Below are 23,942 nucleotides of genomic sequence, written 5' to 3' on the forward strand. Positions count from 1 at the left end.
TTCCTCACAAACCTGAGATTTCTGAGAATAAGTGTTTCGTCAGAATTACTTGTCAAGTGCTGTTGTTGATCATTCACCTGTACAAGCCATGAAGAGGAATGAATAAGCTTTTTCAGGTGACCAACTCATAAAAAGGTGAAATTGTTGATGTTGCATTCATGTGATAAGAGTTCAGAGCCCACCAAAATGTTTGTTTTGGAATAAGGAAGAAGGTTCACAGTCCTGAGCTCGTTCATCTTCTAACTTAAACACTAATGAAGGCTCAATAAAGATTAATCGTCACAAAGTTTCACAATTGTAAAAAAAAAAATGTTACAATAAAGCAGAAGGATGCAGGTAAGTCCTGTCCTGCACCCACACTATTTACAAGGATTTATGGCACAGGAGGAGGCCATTCGGCCCATCATGCCTGCACCACACCAACACCAGATTTAATATATGTTGATAACCCTTCCCTTCATGTGCAACCTTTTTGGCTGCTACACTGGTACTCATTTTGCCGACCTCAGAAGAATGACAGGCTGAGTCAGCCCCCTGGTATTAATTCAGAAGCCAACAGGGCTTGAACTCAGGACCTATTGGATCCCAAGCTCCCACCCTAACCACGAAGCCAACACCAGGTTAAATTATTATATAACGTACCAAACTGTCTCGGTGCAATAAGAATGAATGAGTTTTTAGGCAGGGAGATTCATCAATGAGTTTCGTGACAGGGAGATTCATGAATTAGTTTGTCAGCAGGGAGATTCATCAATGAGTTTGGTGGCAGGGAGATTCATCAATGAGTTTAGCGACAGGGAGATTCATCAATGAGTTTGTTGACAGGGAGATTCATCAGAGTTTAGCGACAGGGAGATTCATCAATGAGTTTGTTGACAGGGAGATTCATCAATGAGTTTGTTGACAGGGAGATTCATCAATGAGTTTGTTGACAGGGAGATTCATCAATGAGTTTGGTGGCAGGGAGATCCATGAATGAGTTTTTAGGCAGGGAGATTCATCAATGAGTTTCGTGACAGGGAGATTCATGAATTAGTTTGTCAGCAGGGAGATTCATCAATGAGTTTGTCAGTAGGGAGATTAATCAATGAGTTTGTAGGTAGGGAGATTCATCATTGAGCTTGTCGCAGGGAGATTCATCAATGACTTTGGATGGAGGGAGATTCATCAATGAGTTTGTATGTATGGAGATTCATCAATGAGTTTGTCGGCAGGGAGATTTATCAATGAGTTTGTATGTAGGGAGATTCATCAATGACTTTGGATGGAGGGAGATTCATCAATGAGTTTGTCAGCAGGAAGATTTATCAATGAGTTTGTCGGCAGGGAGATTCATCAATAACTTTATATGTTGGGAGATTCCACAATGAGTTTGGCGGCAGGGATATTTATCGCTGAGTTTGGCGGCAGGGAGATTCCTCAATGAGTTTGGCGGCAGGGAGAATCATTGAAGAGTTTGGTGGTAGGGAGATTCATCGATGAGTTTGTATGTAGGGAGATTCTCCAATGAGTTTGTCGGCAGGAAGATTCATCAATGACTTTCGATGTAGTGAGATTTATCGATTAGTTTGTTGGCAGGGAGATTCATCAATGACTTTGTATGTAGGGAGATTCCTCAATGAGTTTGGCGGCAGGGAGATTTATCAATGAGTTTGTCGGCAGGGAGATTCATCAATAACTTTATATGTTGGGAGATTCCACAATGAGTTTGGCGGCAGGGAGATTTATCGCTGAGTTTGACGGCAGGGAGATTCCTCAATGAGTTTGGCGGCAGGGAGAATCATTGAAGAGTTTGGTGGCAAGGAGATTCATCGATGAGTTTGTATGTAGGGAGATTCTCCAATGAGTTTGTCGGCAGGAAGATTCATCAATGACTTTCTATGTAGTGAGATTTATCGATTAGTTTGTTGGCAGGGAGATTCATCAATGACTTTGTATGTAGGGAGATTCCTCAATGAGTTTGGCGGCAGGGAGATTCATCGATGAGTTTGTATGTAGGGAGATTCATCGATGAGTTTGTTGTCCCTCTAATGAATGTGAATATTTGTTTCCATCTGTTATCATTCGTTAGTGGATGCTTAAGATCTCACCGTGATCTGACTCTTCCTCTGTTTAACTTCATCTTGTATTATGTGCTCTTACTAACCTAGTTAAATGATTCCCTTTCATTGTGAGTTTGAAAGTACTAGTATCTCTTTCCTTGTTAAAAATTCATTTGTGAACTCGTCGGATAACCTCGACCCCTCAAGGTATGAACACTCTCCTCTTTTGTCTGACCTGGGTTTGAATCCTCACCCAGCTCTCAACCGTCATTCTTCTGTTTCGCAGACAAAATTGATTGTTTATCATGTGCATGATCGCTTGCACATACATTAAACGAGGCATCCTGCATGCCAATATTGGTTGCCAGATTTCAATGATCCTATGATGTCCTTCACAAAGACTAGGAGACTGAAAACCAGCACCCTGAATGGATTACAAATTTATGCTCTGATCTACAGAGGCTACTCATCAGCGACACAGCTGCACCACCACAAATGATATGACCTGCAGTCATGTGCTGCATATGAAAGAAGAAGTAGAAGAAGAAGCAGAATTTATCATGAATAACTTGCTTATAACCTCCATACCTTTCATGGATTTTCCTCTATATTACAAGAGCCTGTGTATCACATCTTTGACAAGCCAGAAAGGTATTCAAACTCATGTAACAGGTGATCCATCTGCCACCCAGACCCCAATCGAGGGGTTCTTCATCTTGTTTCCAATCTAAAAAAATCCCTCATATTTAATTAATATTTTTGTATCAAAGCAGGGTATGTATAGTATACAAATCCCATTAACACTATATCCTCAAAACAGTAAAATACCAGAGATACTTTCAAAATGTTTTGATGTTTCCAGTTGGACATTTGAGGTTTTCAAACATTTTTTTTTAGCAATTTAAATTACAAAATATATCTATCTTTACCTTCATACCAACATGTTGTGATGACATCATATAATTTCAGTTTAGGTACCTTTCACATAATTATTTAATTATTTTAACGTGTGGTGATGTAATCATGGCAGTCTCTCAAACGATCTCCCTTCAACACAACTGATAAACAGTTTAATGAATTAATGTTGTTCGGGGACTTTTTCTCATACAGCTGTAGAGTTAAAGAAAACAGATTATTATAAAAATTGAAATAAATTCCCATCATCTTCACTGTGCTTTTTCTCACAAGTGTATGTTTTTATATAATTTTGTGTCGGATGTTCATTTTTAATCCACCGCAGAGGTTCATGATTCTTCACTTCTGTTTCTTTATTCTCTGCAGGATGTTTTGGATGCAAAATATCTCAATGTATCGCAGTGGATGCAGAGCGTTGCATCCCAATTACAGCAGGTTCAGGAAGATGAAGAGCAAACAGAGGTGAGAATCACCAAGGAATGGGTGTTCTTAAAAAAGGATCATGCCCCCTGTTTTTTTTGTTGTTTTTTTAAGGGAATGCAATTGATGGAGGTGCTCACTCATGCCAGTATGTTTCTCTTCTAATAAATCATGGTTGTTTTGTGAAGTGATATACGATAACAAAAATTTTAGAAGTGAACTAACTGACTACAAACAGAATGAAGGAAGCAACAATTCATTAGTTAATGAATGCTATACAGAGACAAACACAGTCCGTTATGTACATGCAATGGTATGTACACATGTACATACCTATAGAAAGTCTACACCCTTTATCTACTTTCTGAAAAGGGAACGTGGGTGTGGGTGGAAGACGTGATATTCATCAACGAAATGGTGGCTGCTATACCGAGAACACTAAACTGTGTCGAAGCATCTAATAAGCATCGATGTTTGACGTTAACGAGGAGATTGAAATGACACAAAAATCTGCACCGAGGATCGAGTATCTTGTGTCTGCAATAGTAAACACCCACGGGAATGAGTGTCGTAAACCCAAATCAAGCTGGAGGAGACGCTCTCTAAAAGTAGCAATAGAACTGCTGTTAGTGGCATGTAATAAATATTCCTGTCGATTTTGTTTTTCTCTCCACAGCAGATGGTGACACAATGCTCACCTCTGCACCTGCAGTCATACTGACCACGACCTGGGACTTTTTTTTAGCAGTCGGAACTGCTCTTAAGCTCAATTCTGCTGTTTAAATTTCAATTACACTGTTTAAATTTTGTGGTTAAGAGTTTGTGGAGTGCATCACATTTTAGTTTTAAAGCATGCGTGGAAATTAAATTAAGTTACGAACACCACCTGGAGAAGTGTTTTCAGGTATTTCCGGACTTTGCTGGGTGTTTCCGGACTTCTCTGGGCGTTTCCGGACTTCTCCGGGTGGTTTTTGTACCTTTATTTAATTAATCTAATTTCATCTAACACTATACAAACTCTTAACTTCAAAAGTTAAACAGCGGAATTGAACTTAACAGCAGTTCCAACTGCTAAAACAAGCAAACAAACAAAAAAAATAGTCGTTGGTCAGTGTTTAGTACGACCTGCAGTTTTAATGAAACGGCTGTCACGGATGAGGCTGGTTGAGCGATCATGAAAGGTGTGGCTGTCTGGATGTTCCTGACAAATGGTTGTTCATTTGTATCTCCTTCTCCGTCCATTTGTATCACGTTGGAGTCACAAATTTAGCATGGAGGGACAAGACTTCCAAGGCCTTCAGAATCCTTGTCAATCCTTCTATTCACCACACCGTCGACCCATTTTCTCCGGCACATCACTTCCGGTTGCAACCTGTCCTGGAAACCCGAGATCCAACATATTGATGCGTCTACATAATCACTTCTGTCTAACAAAAAAATAAACATAAAGAAAACGTCCTGTAAGCTGTAATAATGTAAATTGCTAATAATAAATAATTATATTAAATAAAAAGTACACCAATTCATTATACACAACTGGATAAAAACAGGCATCGAGTTCAGTTTCACACTCCTGTCAGTGCCAGGCTGCGTCTCAACATCCCTCTTCCTGCTCTCTCATCTGTCCATTATTACCTCTATGACCATATTTAACTCCCAGAAAAAGCGGGTAATTACTCGTTAATAAAAGGTTTTTTTTGAAAACAACCAAAAGAGAAAGACGTCATTTGCTTTCGTTGTTGAAAATGCAAGTCTGGCCTTGGAAAGGCAAGTTTCCAGCTTCACAGCCCCCACATTAGCCCCTCTCCCCCAACAATCCCCTCCTCCAAAGCAGGAAGATGAGGGTTTGTAATTGCTTCTGTGTGTGTGTGTGTGTATTTGTATATCTCTTGTCTGTTCCAATGCCATATATAAAGAGTCTGGCCAACTCGCTAGTAGGAGCCATCTTAGCGCATGTTAGTCATGCGAGATAGGCGCTGGTCAATACAGGCATAACTCATTCAAAAAGTATGCCATCCACTACCTTGTAATTTACTGAGATCATATTGTCTGAGATTAACCTGAATGCTATAATATCGATCGTTTGGCTGTGATTACGATTTGAACCTGGTTGGATTATTAATTTTTGCAATGCCTGGTGGGAGCACGAAGTGCTATTGTTCCTTCGTTTCTATATATTTTTTTTAATCGAACTTCACTCTCCGACGGGATTATGAGGAGGCATAAATATGTCTTCGAAAGAGTGATGTACAGTCTGTGATGTACAGTTTGATGATGGACCGCTCAAGAGATTTGCACAGCGATAGAAATAAAGCCAGTAATTTATAATGGTTCTCGACAGAATTCGGTGTTCCAAACAAATCAACCAACGACGATGTACCCCACTAAAATGAATATTATTTTCAAGGAGAAGTGAAGTTTCAAGTGCATTTCAAGAATGAAAGAAAAAAACAAATGAATGATGAGAACATTTGGGGCAAAAACATACATTACATTGACCTCACATAAGTCGGAGCCGTGTCGGCATCCAACAAGTTTTAGTGCAGTTGGCTTATCACGATATTGTTGCGGCCGGGGGTCTGGGTGAGAAGACCACCAGGGAGGGAAGCTATCTCGGATTCCCACCAGACTCCCCGGAATCACAGGCCGTCACACATGGATAACTCCGTGACGCGGCGGGTCACTAAACGACCGTGAATGCCAATAACTCAACCACGTGACTGAGGGTCCTCTGTCTACAGTTTATCCGGTTACCTAAAAATAATCACGTGACCTAATTACCGGGGGACACGCCCTCTGTACACCTTGTCCAAACTAAATCACCTTACCGGATCAGATGCGGCCGATCGACACTGCCAAGGACATACCGGCTAAAAGGAACAGATCGTTGGGAATAAAGTCCCGGATAAGCTAGGATACGGACCATGCTGGATCAATGACAGAAAAGACAAAAAACGAGCTGGGAACATTTATACAAAGGATTTATTTCAGGCAGGCAAGGAAAAATATGTGGCACAGAGAATGTAGTTTATTGTTGTGTAAAAGTAGAGACAGCAAGAAATGTGAGTAGCGACAATACAACAAGTAACTTACAAAAGCAGACACAGAGCAGATTTAATCCCGATATAATTCTTCTGCAATCTTTACTTAAGTGAGGACAGGCACCATGACACACACACACACACACACACACACACACACACACACACACACACACACACACACACACACACACACACACACACACACACACACACACACACACACACACACACACACACACGTCTTTGACCCGTTTACACATCTGTGACACACACATGTTTACCTTTTTTTATTCAACCTTTGAGATGAAACATAGCAGCGGATTTAATCTAACATGGACAAAGGCGTATCCATCAACTCATTCGCTTTGAATTATATTTTGTCGTTTCACTTTGCTCCTCCATGTGCATCAATTTTGAACAGGAATGAATTGAAATCCTTAAATGTTAATTTAGACTTGTTGGAGGTTGAAATTTCCCATTGGATTTCTGGACTCCATAAGCTTTGTAGATAAGAGTACCCACTTCATTTTACCTTCAAAACCCACTCCTTAACCAGTGATCTGATCTTATCCAGCCATAATCCATTGTACCTTTTGTTAGTTTCTACATTTTCTCTGAAACTTTCTTCTTGATTCTTGAATAATTCAATCAATGATTCCTCCCAGCAATCAGGCAGAGATGCTGAGGACATGTTGGAGGAGAAGCGAAGGAGGGTGTGCCAATTTGTGAATGAATCTGTGGATCTGATGAAGAGTCAAATCAACAAAAGGAAAATGGAGAAGCTTTCTCTTCTTGGGAAGCAGAGAGAGAAACTGGAGCAGCAGATGGAGTCTCTTCGTCAAGGAAAATCAACGATGCAAACAGCACTCCAAAACCTGGAGGACATGTCTTTTCTGCAGGTATGGCTCATTGTAAACATAATAAAAATTGTAATGTTTGTAATGTGTGGCTCATTGTAAACATTACAAAAGTTGTAATGTTTAAAATATACAATCTAGGGAGAGTCTGTCACTACTTAAGTACAGCAAATCTCAAATAGTGCGGGTTTCAACCAATCCCGGGCAACCTATCGTGTTCTGATTTTGTTATTGTGGGATTTAATTTCGACCATTCATGGTTTTTGAGCTGAGATGAATCATTGTTTGCATCTTGTGTGTTTAAAATTATCTCTCATTAAGAACGTTGTGTTTCTCTTGCACCATTTTTATGGCACCTATATGTTAAGCGATGGACAAAGTTAGTTGTGCCAAAAGGCAGAGAAAGGTTATGACATTGAGCAAAAAGATCGAGTTCTTCGATCGGTTGGCCCAAGGTGAAAATGGGGCATCTGTGGGCCGCCATTATGGAGTCAGTCATTGCAGGTAGAACCTTCCCCATTGTTCTCTTCCTCATTCCCAACCATCAATTTCCTTCAAACCTCATTCACAAACCTTCATTATGCTTCAAACCTAATTCCCAAACCTTCATTTTCGGACATCTGGACTCTAACCTTATTCGCAAACCCCTATTTTCCGACACCCAGACTCGGACCGCTATTCTCAAACTCTTATTTTCTGGCACCTGGACTCAAACCCCCATTTTCATGCTTCATTCTCAAACACACATTCTCAACCGCAGCTCATGAAACTAATCGAGGTGAACGGATTTATGCCACAGCAGTTTTTAATGCTGACGAGAAGGGATTATTCTGGAAGAGGATACCATCCTCGTACCTTCCTCTCCAAGCAGGGAAGATCTTCTCGGGGTCGAGGTAAGGTGGTTAAGGATCGTCTTACCATTCTCTTCATGTGGCAATGCTGCAGACAACTTTGTCGTAAAGCTCATGCTGCTCTTCCGATCGCTGAATCCCCGTTCGCTCTTCCCCTGCTCACACTTCCCCCACTCACCCTTTCCCCGCTATGCCCTCCCCCTCTCTGACATTATCATTATGATCCCTAGCTAAGTATTGTGTTTTCTTTTTATGGCAGAGTACTGTGCCAGTACGTAATGTACTTACCCTCTCGCATCTCACGGTTTTGTCATAAATGTAAAACGTAAAAGTCTGGTGTTTTTGTTTAATTTGCACTGTATTTATTGTATATACATGTATATTTCAATGTTGACATGCTTTTATATTTATATTACATGTTTATTACCCTTGCCGAAGTCGAGGGTATTGCATTTGGCTCTCTTTGTTTATCTGTCTGTCTGTTTGTCTGTTGTTTTGTCTGCACAGAACTTTCGTGTTTTTCTCCACAACCGCTTGTCAGATTGAGACGGAAATTTTCATTGGTGTGACTACTCATGTAGAATGTGATAATGATAATTATGACATCATAGGTCACGTGGTGTGGCAGCCATATTGGAAAAACGGAAAAAACTTTGGACATCTGTGTCTCTGAAACTGCACAATGGAAAAAAATTGAAACTTGGCACACAGCAAGTACTCCTCATGTGGAATGAGTGTGACTTTTTATGACGTCATAGGTGCTCTCGTTATGACGTCATAATTGCATATGTAGAACGCCACATCCGATCAGTATGAACATTATTGAGGGTCATCTAGGGATAAAATGGTCCACAGAAAAAAAAAATTAATGACGTCCTCGGTCAAGTGATTCGGCAGCCATATTGTTTTTTATTTTTTTAAACCTTCAAAAATCTTCTTCTCTGAAGTGGCTGAAGAGATTGACGTGAAACTTTACTCACATGACCACCTCTCCATGCGGTACAAAAGGTTCACACATATGATGTCATTGGTCACATGGTTTGGCAGCCATATTGGATTTACCCTAAAACCTATAAAAAAAATCTCCTTCCCCAGAAAGGCTGGACAAATCCTGGTGAAACTTCACACAAGTGTTCCCCAAGCCATGGGTGTACACATTTGTTAAGGAATAATTGAGAGGTCACTTGGTTTGGCAGCCTTATTGGATTAAAGAAAATGTTTCTATGTTATTCATGTGAATACTGTTTGGGTTGGAGATTTATGTAATCAGGTGTTTTCAACAAAGGGAAGTGCAGCACTGCTTGCAAAATTGAAATCAAATTTGTCCATTTCTAAAAAAAATCGGAAATGTCTTCCTTTATTACTCCGCACAAGCGAAGTGAAAAGTAGTTTGGCAATTTGTTCATGTCCATCTGTTTGTGTTATTATATCAGTTTATGATCGAGGAACAGCTTATTTAAATTGAATACTCTATTTTGAACACAAATAGGAAGACAATTTTACTGTTTTACATACTTTGGCTCTGAATTCATCCTGATCGCGAATACACAGAGAGGAGTGAGATAATATTTTTACTCTGCCTGTCTGACAGTCAAACAAAATTGAAAATCATTCCAAACAGGACACTTACTGTTTTTAAGGATGTTGTAAAGGACAAAACCAGGCACAAATAACTAATGTAACATGTTGACTAATGTAACATTAATAACTAATGTAGTATGTTAAATTGACTCTGGGTAAAATGGCAGTAAAACCTGGAATTAATTCATTTATATGTCTTTAAACCATTATTTAAATTGAATGACATACTTGAACAATATAGAGCACTTGAACAAACAATATAGAGAGAGGGGGGAGAGAGGTTGGGGAAAGAGAGAGGGGGGAGAGTGATGAGGTGAAGGGGAGGAAGAGAAGGCAGAGTGTGGTCTTCTTTGGCTTCTTCTTGCGTAGGGCAGTTTGGCTGCTGGGTAGCCATCATTTTGTTGGTGTGCGGCTGTACCGCTGATGCTGTGCCCCTCCAGCAATACACTGGTACTCATTTCGCCAACCTCGGAAGGATAACAGGCTGAGTCAACCACACGAGATGTTAATTCAGTGGCAATCGGGGCTCAAACTCAGCACCCTAAGATCCCAAGCCAGCCACCCTAACCACCAAGCCAACAGCAGGCTTAGAGTGTGAAGTGAGAGGAACAGAAGGCAGACGTGTGGTGGAGTGTTAATTACGATTCACATTGTCGCATCGAATAACGGTGAAGATGGAGTGAAAATAATGGCTGAAATCCATTTTCTATGGGTCATGCGATAAATACAGCCTGGAGACAAACAGCCCGGACATGTCCGAAGATGAACACCATTTGGACGTGTCCGGAGACAAACTCCAGTCCGGACACATCCAGAGACAAACACTGCCTGGACATCACCACCATCCAAATACATCCAGAGAAAGAGAGAGAGGGTGAGGAGGGAGGAGTGAGAGGGAGTGGGGGGGGTGGGAGAGATGTGTGGGAGGAGGGTGTGACATTGTATTGGGAGGGGGTAGTGTGAGGATGGGACAGAGAGAGGGGTGGGGTAGGGGAGTTAGCAGAGAGAATATGTTGTACTTTATGAACAAAAAAAACACACACACATACACAGACACACACTGATATTTATTATTATAGCTATAACATGAGAGGGCATGGAATGTGAGAGCCTGCAGTATCAGGGGGTGAAAAACAAGCCACCATATGGCTATATACGATGCTGTGTTCTATGGTGATCAATAAACCCTCCATCTCCTAAACTGTGACACCATCGTCTCATTGCATTGCATAAGGGTGATGTATAAGACTGCTGTAGTAGCGCTAAACTTCTGGATTTTTTTTTGATTGTCTTTAAAATTATTATTTTATTAAAATTGAAGTACAGTATGTAATTAAACACTGTGTGGGATATCGTGGTCTGCGAACTCTCTGCTCTATAATAATAAATGTCAGTGTGTGTCAGTCCGTCTCCTCCATAACTCAAAAAACATGAAATCTAGTGGCCCCAAACTTTGCCTGCATACTAAGGGAACTCCACGGTTGTGCAGGAATGAAAATTTGGTGTTTGGGTTAATTAAAAAAAAACCCTTTTGCAGATAATTAACGGCCTTATTTAATTATCCTTTATCAAAGCATCATCCTTCGTCAGCCCTTGAGTCAGGCCTATGTCAGCTTGCTGGGGTCTTAATTCGCCATTTTGTTTTTTTGGCCTACTTAACAATGCCTTGACTTGGAACAGGCCACAATGGTTTCTGAATGATAGAGCGCTCAAAAATATTTTTGTTCTCTTTCCTCACTCATATCATCGAATGCCTCATCTGAATAAAAATTGTCCTGATGCATCGCAATGCTTATAAATGCCCAGAGTGTTCATGGATTAATTTAATTTCTGCAAATGCGATAAGCTCTAGAATCTCCTCATCTGAGCTGAATTTCAAAATTTAAATTTCTTAATTGACTTTAGCAGCAGTTCCGGCTGGGGGGGGGGGGGTGTTAATTTGTTCAATTCAAACAATGTTTGCCATTCCGGGTGTCTTCGAGTGTTTGTGGCTTTATTTAGTTTCCACGCATGAGATAACCTCTTGAATCTCTTCCCCTGAGCCGTATTTCAAAATTTTACTTGCAGAATTGACCTTTGCAGCAGTTTTGACTGCTAAAAAAGTGTGAAGACATTCAGCTGTAATGCTTATAAACATCCAGAGAGTTGTATTCACACATTATTTGATTGTCCGGATGGTGTCTCCACACGTATTTTGATTGTCTCCACACGTATTCAGATGGTGGTTATCTCTGGACATGTCTGGGCGTTGGTTATGTCTGGACGGTGGTTGTCTCCGGACGGTGTATGTCTCTGGATATGTCCAGAAGGTGTTTCTCTCCGGGGGTGTTTATCTTTGGATGGTTGTCTCTGGACGTGTCCAGGCAGTGTTTATACCTGGGCGGTATTTGTCTCCGGATGGGTCTCGGCGGTGTTTATCTCTGGGCAGTATTTACAGTATGAGTGGTAGAAAATGTATTTCAGACATTATTTTGTTTCCATCTTCACCCTTATTCTGTGCAGAATAATTTTGATGAGACAGTATGAATTGTAATTAACGCTCCACCATTTATCTGCCTTCCCTTCCCTCACCTCACACTTACCTCCTCCCAAACCCCCTCTTCTTACATCTACATACAACTCTCTGGATGTTTATAATATAAGCATTATAGCTGAAATCTGATAATCTCTCGATTCTCTTAACCTGAACCGAATTAAAAAATGTAAACTGTTGTCTTAAACTGAGCAGTAGTTCTGACTGCTAAAAAAAAAAAGAAGTCTTCATTTAACCAATTCACACTTCTTTTCTTTTCATACTCCGGTCCTCTTCGGATGATGTTTAGTATGACCCAGCCAGCCATTCCTTATCAACTGTTTCAATGGTGTGCTTGCTTGAGTGCTGAAATGGTGGTGAGCAGAAGCAATTCCAAAGCACTCTATTCCATACATGGAATCCAAAGGAATCGAGTGGTGAACCGGAATTGATGTCTTCCGAATAATTCCTACTTCATAGAAAGAAGCATTTTTTTTTTATCCCTGTTGGCCATGTTCCAGTTACACATGACCTGGTAATGTATTTATTGAAAAGGAACATGCTGCTGGGGCATCCCCTTTTTAACTTAAGCAAATTGCTTGCAAACTAAACATGCCCAAGGGCGTGTTCCTTTGAAATGAATAGTAAGGCATTTGGAGTTGGCCAGTAAAGCGTACTGATTGCTTTGCTGAAGGAAGTGTACGCAACGCATCGACTGATAACGTTTTGACAACATGTCATTGAAAATGTCGAGAAGTGCAGTTTGGGACTATTTTGGGAAGGTTAAAGAAAACAGTCCGAAAGTTGCATGCTCATTTTGTTCAGTAGATGTTGCTCATTACTGTAATGCATCCAAAATGCAAAAACATTTGAAAACCAAACACCAAAGAGAGTACCTAATGAGTGATGGTTGAGAATGCAGCTTCAAAAAAACCAAAGTCTGCAACAGCAACAAGTTCGCTTTCACAATTGAAAGCACTTTCACTCTGGTAATGCCCTGGTACACTGTCTTCCCTTCACCTCCTCCCAACACAAGCCTGGTGTTGGTTTAGCAGTTAGGGTGGTGGCTTGGGATCCTAGGGTCCTCAGTTTGAGCCCCGTTTCCACTGAATTAACACCAGGGGGTTGACAGCCTGTCATCCTTCTGAGGTCGGCAGAATGAGCGCCAGTAGACAAGTAATAGGGGCACTGCATCAGCAGCATAGCCATGCCCCTAACCAATGATGCAACCAGCAGCCAAAAAGGCAGCCCACGATGGGAACGTCTTCTCATGCTGCTTTCCCTTCCCCCACCTCCTTGCTCCCTCACACCTCCTCACTCCCCTCCTACCTCTGTCATCCCACCTCTCTCTCTCTCTCTCTCTCTCTCTCTCTCTCTCTCTCTCTCTCTCTCTCTCTCTCTCTCTCTCTCTCTCTCTCTCTCTCTCTCTCTCCCCCACTTTTAGTATTCCCATCCAGTGAAGCGATGAGTGGTATTTGCTCATATTTAATAAATGAAAAGAAACATTCATTCATTCATTCAAACATCTTGATCTCATCCTTTTTCTTCCTTTTCAGGATTCCAAGGACCTGCTAAAAAGGTTGGATTACATTGTTGTTCATAAACACGTTATCAGCACATGCTAATATTTTTGACCCAATCATGCTTTAAACATTTAAAGATATTTATAATCCTCACCTTATAGAATTGTTTTCACTTCACAAAAAAGATATTCACAAAAATGCCAAACTTAGTCCCCATGATGTTTTTATGTCCCACTTCATGTGAGTGTGCCTGGAATAGCCGCTGGAGCAAGAAGGAAAGAAAGGTTATTCTAATCTTACTGCTAAAACCCACTTACTATTTATATATTTGTTAAAGATATGGATTCTCCATTAAAGCGCTTCCATTTCTGTGTTCTCACAACACAGATGATTTGTACCAGTCATACCTTCAGATTAGTCTCAGTCATTCTGTTGTTGTTGTTGTTGTTGTTTGGGGGGGTTTGCTTAATGTTGTTTTCTGTGCTGTTCTTGTGAGTCCTGAATGTTTTCATGTGGTTGTATTTTTTTTTAATGTGTAGTCGAATCCAATGGAGGAGCTAAAACAGAACGGACCAGGATAAAACAGAGCAAAAGGAACATTAGAAAGAGAGGGGGGCACCAACAGCAAGGATGAGGGACAACTAGAGAGACTTGTAGAAATGAGGGATGTGGGGAAGAATGAGGGGTTTGGTAAGGCAAGGGCACCAAAAGTGTGTGGGGGGGGGGAGGCAAGCAGGGTAACTACCTCAGGTCCCGGCCATAATCAAGACCCATAATTATTCCTTCAATTTTTTTTGTTTCATATGATTGTTTGTGATTATAAAACACCAGGGGCAGCTTTCTTTTGTATCTCCCTCCAAGCCACTTCGGCTGATTTTCCGGCATGCCATTTCCATGGACAGTGACACCCTCCCTTGCAAGATAAACGACTGTGTGAACAATTTACATAATCCCAATCGTGATAATGACATAAATGAACACAGGAGTGTTGGCCACACCCCATCTGGATAAAGTATGTTAAACGAATCTGCATGTAAGAATAAGTGAATAACACCCCAATTCCCTTAAACATGGCATGTTTCTGATGACAAAAACACAGAAATTTCAGTATACAGTAATCCCCCGTTTCTCGCAGGGGTTACGTTCCAAACCTCCCCGTGCTTAGTGAAAATCCGCGATGAATGGATGCCTCCCCAAAAAATCGACTCATCTGGTCTGGTCGGTTTGGCAGTGATTGGGTTTGAGGTGCCGGAGATCGACTCGTCTGGTCTGGTAGGTTTTGAGGTACTGGGTTCGAGCAGTGCTCGTCCAACGGTGGCAAACCTTTTTCCTTCCCGAAGCATATATCGAGCACCTTAACCTTCTCCTGGAGCGTCCCAGGACCTTCCTCTGGCGCTTCGGTTCCTTGCCAGAAGCCTTCGAAGGTGCAGGGCGTTTGGGCGGCATCGTGGGTCTTGGAGAGAAAACGTAGAAAATATTCGAAGTTCACAAGCGAAGCTTTGTCTCGTGCGTTGTGTGACTGGTCGAGCACCACGTGTGATAATTTATTGCTTAAATAATTTATATTTTATGTATTATTACAGCGATGTACCGGGGGAATCCGCAGAAAAAATTAGTTACGTTCCAAGGGAAAACCCGCGAAGAACCGGGGGCGCGATAGGTGAACCGCGATGAAGCGGGGGTTGACTGAATGTTGTTTAAAAAAAAAAAAATTTTTTTTTTTGAAGGGGGCCTGGATAAATGAACAGTTTTTGGTTTGACTGAGGGAGGACGATCATTATAAATGACATTTGTATGACAGCACAGCAGATCTGCAACAAAATTGTACCTTTGATGATAAAAGCATGTCACTTGGCATGATGTAAGGACATACCCTTAGGAATATTGTTGGCTCTCAGGGCATTGCAGATTTTTTCTGTGGCAGCCATGGTGACCATTTTGAAAAATGGCCACTCGTAGCTATAATTTTTCACATATCTGCCATCCAGTGACTGCTTGTGGGGTTGGGAATTTAATTTATGTGTTATAGCTACTTTCTTTCAACTGAAGAGCTGTGGCTGAAGTGTGTGACATTTTTAATGTATTTATTTTCTCTTACAGCAATTAGGATAGCAATTACTCGTCTGAAAGACCTGATACTCGTTTTACAATGGGAAGATGACGTGTCTCCCCATACTTGTGCAGTCATTCATGCCCACATTGTCCTCCACCACATTGGCAGAGAGCAGTGTATTGGAGTTCAGCATTGAGACACTTGCAGTCTCCTCCACAGCCTTTCTTACAGCCACAGTGAAGCATTTATCGGCATGCATCAGTAGCCTCGGGCAGGTTGTCCACCTTGGTTCCCAGGTGCATGTGTTACTTCGCTGCCACCCCCATTCATGACATGTTCTAGACAGCTTGTGCGGTGATACAGCATTACGTCAAAGCAAGCCAGTGTTTCAAACCAGTCATCAGGTCAGGTCAGGTATGGGAGTATGCACCAGCTGCGTCCACTTTCCGCCGGTACTCCAGGGGCCTCTGTCTGGCCATCCCCCAGGCAGAGGCCTGGCCCATCTCCATCTCCTTGAGATGTGAATCAACCTGCTGCAACCACGAGGCATGTGGACGGCCCTTTGGCCTCCTCCACTCATGAGACTCCCTCGCTGAGAGAATCTGGTGAGCAAGATCAGCGTCCGGAAAATGAGCCACATGCCCATACAGCTGCAGCTGATGCTCACAGACAATGCGGGTAACAAATCTCATTTGAGTCTCTCTCAGCAACCGCTCATTGGATACAAAGTCCGACCAGCGATAACCAAGCATTCTCCGAAGAGACCTGGTACTAAAGGAATTACGTCTCCGTCTCAGATCCTTGGTCAGAGCAAGACTGGAAGCACCAAGGTCCTGAAGACTTGCACTTTCACCCTCCAGCACAGGTACCGGTAGCGCCACACCCCATTATCCAGTGACTCCATGACTCCCCAGGTCTGACCCAGACATATATTGACCTCTGACTCACAGCCAGTAGAGACATGAATGTCACTGCTAAGGTAAGTGAATCTCTCCACGACCTCAACATCCTCACCACAAAGAGGCACAGACAGGACAGCATCATCCAAAATGTCATTGAAAGCCTGGATCTTAGTTTTGACCCAGGAAACCTGTAATCCCAGTGGCTCCAATTTCTCATTCTGCACCTCAAGGGCCCCCAAAAGGATATCTAAAGTCTCAGCAAAGATGACTGCATCATCTGCGAAATCAAGGTCAGAGATCTTGACATTCCCAAACAATGCACCGTAGCTTGATCTCTCTGACATCCTCCCTAGAATCCATCCCATACAAGTGCTGAAAAGTGTGGGGGGCAGTACACACCCTTGACGAACTCCAGTCACAACTGGAAATAAGTCAGAGATGGTACCACCACATCTCACAGCACTCTCAGTACCAGAGTAGTGTTCAGACATCAGATCGATCAGTTTTGGTGGCACCCGATGAAGACCAATAATCCTCCAGAGGGCATCCTGATTCACTGAATCGAATACTTTACAGAGATAAACATAGGCTGCAAGCAGCCCCTGCCGAAACTCTCGTCTGCATTCGGTGAGGACCCGAAGAGCAAGGATACGGTCAATGGTTGACCTCTTTGGTGTAAAGCCTGACTGCTCTGCAAGCTGGTGCTCAAGCAGATGGTGGTGAACCTAATCAAGAATTATCCGAGCAAAGACCTTGACCGGCACTGAGAGCAGCGTCACCCCTCGGTAGTTGTTGCAGTCCTGGCGAACACCCTTCCCTTTCCAGAGAGGGACAACAAGGCCCCTCTTCCAGTCAGTTGGGATTATACCTGTGTTCCAGGCAGAACACAGAACTGCATGCAATGACACGAGTGCAGCATTTCCACCAGCCTTGAAAAGTTCAGCATGGATGCCACAGATCCCTGGAGCTTTACCCTATTTCAACTGGTTCACCGCAGCCCGTGTTTCCACAAGCGAAGGTGGACCACTGTTGATTGGAGGGTCAGCAAAAGGGATTGTGACACCCCTGACGTCCAACTCAACAGCTGGTGGATCAGCCTGGTACAACCGCTCAAAGTAACCGGCCCAGCGGGCCTTCACTTCAGACTCCTCTGTCAAGAGCCTACAACCCTCTGCTCTAACTGCAGTACACCGAGGGATGGGCTTGGATGAACGTAATGCACGAATTCCCCTGTAAGCAGGACGAGAATCACTTGACCACAGGTGGTGCTCCACCCCTCACAGATTCCTCACACATTGGCCTCCTTGTCCACCCTTATTGCACGTACAGTTTTATGCCTCAGTTCCCTGAACAGCTCAGCTCTGCCATTCAGCCTGGCCCTGCAACTCTGTTCACTGGTATCCAGTGTCGCTTGAGAAACAAAATTCTTCTTTGCCCTGCGGTGAGTTCCAAGACATCCACTGGCAACACCAAGGACGGTGGTCTTGAAGGCACTCCACAACTCTTCAGGTCCCCCCAAAGCACCCAGACCCCCCAAAGCTCCACTCAGCTTGGTTGCAAACTCCTTTACTACCCTCTCATCCTTGAGCTTGCCAACATCCAGCCGAGGCTGGGATGGAAACATTCTCCTCGATTTAAGGTGCAACTTCAGAGTTGCTGCAACAATCCAGTGGTCAGTATTGAGGAACTGAGCACTTCGGTAGACTCTGCAGTTCTGGATCATCCTCCAGCGACCATCAATGAGGACATGGTCAATCTCCGTTGCCACACCGCCAGCGTTGGAATACCAAGTCCAGTGATGAGCTTGTTGGCGCTGAAACCATGAACCGGCCACCCGAAGTCCATGACTTCTTGCAAAGTCAAGGAACTTAGTGCCATTCTGGTTCATATTTCCTGACCCATGGGGACCAACACACGTCTCATAACCATCCCTATCAGTTCCAGTCGATGCATTGAAATCCCCCAAGACTAGAATTGTATCTCGTCTGGGGCACTGCTCAACCAGACTCTAGCGTGGCAGAGAATGCATCCTTCACATTGAAATCACTCGCCTCAGTCGGAGCATAAACAGAGACCAGGGAAATGACACCTAAGGAGTGACAAATCCTGAGTCTCATAATACGCTCGTTGACTGGTGTTACCTCAATTATCATTGGAGTCAGCTTATTGGACAAAGCGCCCTTAACTCCTTGGGAATGGTAACCATCAGAGCGACCAGACCAATTGTAGGTGTAACCACCACCCACCATGATCTCGCCGCAATCCGGTCTCCGAACCTCAGAGAGTGCTGCAATACCGATGTCCAAACACTTGAGCTCAGATGATAATAGAGACAGGTGATCATCCTCTCTTAGGGATAGGACATTCCAGGCACCCACCCGAAGGGACTGCCTCAGGTTAACCCAAGGAGACCGCCGTCTGGTGGACGACACCTCAGCACCACTCCAACACACTCTCCCGCAATCTGACCCGGGAATGTTACCCCGTGGTTTCCATCCTATCATCAAAGATTGGGGGTCCCGAAGGCTTTGCCCCAATCCCGTCATCCGGTGAGCTGCCCTGCAAAGGGAAGCTGCACAGGAGGTACTCCCATGGAGTGGGTTTTCAGATTTCTTTGCGTTTTTGTGTTTTTCGGAATAAAGGGTTTTACGGTGGCCGGAGTGCAAATCCTGCCACCAACCTCCTAATAAGAAGTAACCCAACTGCAGGAGGATGTCCGCAGACACAGTTGGGCACTAAATATGGATGGCCGTTGGCTCACAAGGAGCTCCTCCACCTTTTGACAGGTTTTGTTTTTAATCCTGCTGGGTGTCCATATCCAAACAGCCTCCTCACCAAAAAACCTGATGGGGGAGACAGTTTAGTCGCCGACAACCCGACCATGGAACAGGTTAGTACAGGTTTACATGATACCTGCAGCAAGTCACAGATCTAATCTGGCCTGACCTGACTGATTGTGCTGCAGAAAGCTGGTATAACTTCATCTACTGCCTTCCAGGTGCTCATATACCAACATGCATACCTATGTTCCTTCTGCAAGGCTTGATGTAGAAGCTGACACTCTGCTTTGTTGGGGCCATCAAGCTTTGGCACACGTACTTTACATGTTCCAACAGCGAGAGGAGGTACAGTGGTGCATGAATGACTGGTAGCATGGAGAGAGTCCTTTTTGTACAAGTCGTGGGAATGTCATGGTTTGCTGTGATTGCGGCATGTTGAACACCTCTGGACTCACTGCTTAGGTGTGGGAACTCGGCTCCATCAGTATTGATCTTTACGGTATCGATATACCGGTGGGCTCATACCAGTATATACCAGTATATCAGTATTAAAAATAAAAACAATTAAATTAATTTTTTTTACGCAGGTTCCAAAAATACATACTTTTCCATTGCATATTCATTTATGACGTGCACATAATTAACATCCGGTAATTTTTCAAAGTATTCACACACGGGGATTTTTTTCTCCATGATCAAAACTCCGTGATTATTTTACTTCCAACTTCAGTTTGTAGTAAAAATTATTCACCATACTGGTATGATAATTATCAGACTATTTTGATTATGGTGGATTGCCGTAGCAGTATGACTATCGCGGATCGCTGTGTCGTAATCAGCACAAGTTTTCTAAAGAACACCCGATTCATACAAAATAACTAATTGACAATTGCTTTAGAAACAGCAATGAGGGCAAAGGAAAACGCGATTGCTTGTACGCTGCTCGGGTTCTAATGGTTACAAGTTAAACCCCTCCTCTTTTCCACTGTTCCAGATGTTGCCGAGTCGATCAAAACTTTTTAAATCATGTAGTCCATGTACAGTATTTAAAGATTGTGAACACCTTTCTTCGATTTGTTCAGTATTGGTATCACAACTCGGTATATCCACCATTTTTTTTTCCGGTATACCGGTATATTTAAAATTCCACCCTATGAGCAGGCAGCATCTGGTGTTTATCTCACGCAGTGACAACAATAGTAGCACCAATGATTGGGTTTCATTGGGGGTTTGCAGGAAATAATTTAAGAAAAGAATGAAATCTATTTAATTCCGTGGTGATTTGCAAATGCTGAGGGATCCTTTGTATATTATAGCCGATAGGTAATGAATTAATGGGGTAATTAGTGATGTGGTGGTGGGTGTGGTGGAATGGTTTGAATGTGAAATGAACAGGGGGTGGGTTGGAGATGGTGTGAAGTGGGGGTTGAGAGGCAAAAGGACGAGGGGAGAAGTTTGGGATGAAGGAACGAACGGGTGGATTCAGGGGGGGGGGAAGTTTCCCATGGAAAGTAGGGGGGTTGAAAGGCAAAATGGGACAGGATCGTGAGGACTGAGGAGTTACTGTTTGGAAGATAAAAGGCGAGGGACTAGCGATGGATGAGTAATTGGAGTTAATGAAGGGTTGCAAGTATCATGGATCGCACTACCACAATGGGTGTACAAGAGGGACAGGACGTCCCCCCCACCCCCCCCCCAAAAGCTTGCATAGCTTTAATAATTAGGGCATAAAAATATCAGGATGATAAAATATCATGTCATGACAGAATGATGCCAGCCTGTGATGTAAAAACTCGTGTGAATTGTCATCTATTTGACTATTTTTGCAATTATCAATTGTCATCCTTTTTGGGATTAAAATAATAGCAAAAATTTGACAAATAATGAATGTATGGATCGTGCCATTTATTTCAACATTGGGCAAGTGGTGGCTTTGCCCAACTCCCAAGGAATCACCTGCCCTCAAGCACTTTCAAAATGACAAATTTCCATCCTTGAATGCATGTGACACAATACCATTTTGTGGCCTTGCTTGTGAGCTTCTAAGTCTGGAAAATACCCCAGCATGCGATTCTTGAATTTCGTGGAATTCATTTTTCCAGTGAAGTTGGTCCCAAGCTGCTACACTCTCTTGCTGTACAAACTGGCCAAATCAGTCATTTTGAACACCGGTGCAACTTCAGGGTCTGTGCGGATTTCATCGATCTAAGAAACCAACTCAGCAAGTGCTATGCCATAGTTATCGCTATTGGTGTTCGTATGATGGCTTGGCATCTCTTGCTTTATTGGACAAGGAGACTAAACACCGAGTATGATATTTAGCCTCTTGAGCAATCAGGACTCCTGCGCTAAGTTTGGCCAGCAATGGCTTGTCCTCTAGTTTGAGAGTACACTTTTGGACACGTTTGTCAAGTTCAAATGTTGAAGCCTTGTGTAGAGGTACATACACTATCTGCTTGTTTGTTACAGAAACAACACTGGGCTGTTGAAGAGCTGGAACATTCCATGCTTTGCTGAGTGTACTTTTTTGGGGGGACGGGGGGGGGGGTCAGCATTGTCTTCTCATGATGTCTTCCTCTTCTCTGTTCTCTGGAGTTCTGTCTTGATGTACTGTAGCCTGCATGAGTCGTGCCAATGGCAATGTGGTTTTGAAGAGTTTTCTCAACATCTCCATCATCTAGCCAGGAAAGCTGAAGGCTCATACGCAAACATCCAATCTTTTGGAACCTGAAATGGTTTGAGGCGATTGTCTTGTATCCAGCTCCTGCCATTTGGACTTTGCTGGACATCGGAGGACCTCAGAACTGTCTTTCTGACACCAAATTCATTTCTCCCAGTCTGTTTGCAGACTTTGTGTGCCAGAAGTACCAGGCATCTGTCAGTCCATCACCATATCAGGTGTCAGTCCATCACCTTATGAGGTGACCTTGGCCATTGTCAGTAGCTGTTATTGAGCATGTTGAAAGGAAACAGGATTATGACCAACACCAATACACCATCACAGCCACTACTAAGGGTAACACTGTGCAGCTCTGGCTTCTGTTAAATTCTGGAAGCAGACAATAAATTTGTAGATTTATATTCTGTATGTGACAAAAGTGTTGAGCATGGGAAACAACTTCGATCTGGACCCATGAGATTATATAGCCGCCAAAACATGCATTTAGACACCACAATCAAGTCAATGGCAGTTTCAGATCCATAAATTTTTTGACAATTTTAGGTGGTGGCCATTTTGAAATTCAATATGGCTGACAATGAGATGCAATTTTGAGGGGCTCTATTGTCTGAAATTGTTCACAGTAGATTTGAGGACCAACAAAAAGAATTAATTGCCTAAAGAACAAACAATATGCGAAATTCAGACACGTACACTGGATCGTTAGTGGCCTTTATGTAAATTGGCTGCCGTGGTGACCAGGGGGCAAACCTGCAATGCCCCTGTGGCCAGACATGTTCCCTTGAGTATGTTCTAACTTCATGCCAAGTAGCATGCTTTTATCATCAAAGGCACAATCCTATAATTATCAACCAAGCTGCTGTACTATTATTGATTGGACATGCTTCATGAATTTCCTTAAACCTTTACAAATCCGGTTGTGTTATTCATTTTTGCTTTTCATGGTCTGGTTTCTTCCTCCAGATCTCAAATCTCAATCTTTGTTTCCTTCTTACTTTCCTCTCTGTATAACTCCTTCCCTTTAAATCTACTGATGAAATCCTTTCAAAAATTTTAATGCAAAAGAAAATCGTTTTTCAAGCAGCCATAACCCTCACGTCTTCAGTCCTCACCCATCAACTCACCTCGTCATCCCACCACATTTTGTTCCCTCCTATGTGATCCTCATTTGAGTTTATTTTCTTTTGTTCATTACTCTCTCTCTCTCTCTCTCTCTCTCTCTCTCTCTCTCTCTCTCTCTCTCTCTCTCTCTCTCTCTCTCTCTCTCTCTCTCTCTCTCTCTCTCTCTCTCTCTCTCTCTCTCTCTCTCCTTATCTTCGTTTATTTCTACATTGGCGAGATCCATTGTATTCATTGATACATTCCCAGTCCCGAACTTCCTTGAGTTTTCTCTTTTGCTAATTTTCCATGTTCCACATCATATTATTACTTCTTCTCTCCATGTCCATCTGTGCTCTCTGCTCACCTTCTTCTCCAACACCTCTTGATAATTATTCCTCATATTTCCTTCGAAACCATTTCAAAAGAGTTCATAGAACACCGTGCCACATGCTGTCTTGAGAAAGAGGACATGGAAGGGTCTTTAAAACTCAGTTTGTGTATCCGTGCACGATCTATATTTCTTACGAGCTGCAATTTTGTCTGAATCAGGATATTTCCCAATGCTTTGAGCGTGAGCGGCAAATTTGATTTGTCAAGATGGCGGAAAATTTTGTTCTATTTTGTCCTTGTATTGCCAAACTGGAGGTTTTTGGAAGTGCCAACAAGGTGGTTTGTGTTCTA

General features: G+C 42.7%; 2 protein-coding genes across 3 annotated transcripts in view; one reads left to right on the forward strand and one right to left on the reverse strand.

The window, feature by feature from the left end:
* The window catches only part of LOC147033509 (E3 ubiquitin-protein ligase TRIM7-like), a 1,095,521-nt gene that overhangs the window by 273,901 nt on the left and 797,678 nt on the right, over positions 1 to 23,942 (reverse strand). The window lies entirely within an intron of this gene.
* Positions 1 to 23,942, forward strand: part of LOC147033515 (E3 ubiquitin/ISG15 ligase TRIM25-like) — a 52,690-nt gene that overhangs the window by 9,662 nt on the left and 19,086 nt on the right. Inside the window, exons 3-5 of one of the 2 annotated variants that reach the window (XM_085855500.1) lie at positions 3,322 to 3,419; positions 7,087 to 7,320; positions 13,779 to 13,801. In XM_085855500.1, the coding sequence (XP_085711626.1) occupies positions 3,322 to 3,419; positions 7,087 to 7,320; positions 13,779 to 13,801 (355 nt within the window). The remainder of the gene's footprint in view (positions 1 to 3,321; positions 3,420 to 7,086; positions 7,321 to 13,778; positions 13,802 to 23,942) is intronic. The other variant, XM_085855505.1, reaches the window with a different exon arrangement.

The sequence above is a fragment of the Eptatretus burgeri genome, chromosome 2, assembly GCF_056783735.1.
Source record: "Eptatretus burgeri isolate ZD-2024b chromosome 2, Ebu_testis_v1, whole genome shotgun sequence".
NCBI lineage: Eukaryota > Metazoa > Chordata > Myxini > Myxiniformes > Myxinidae > Eptatretus > Eptatretus burgeri.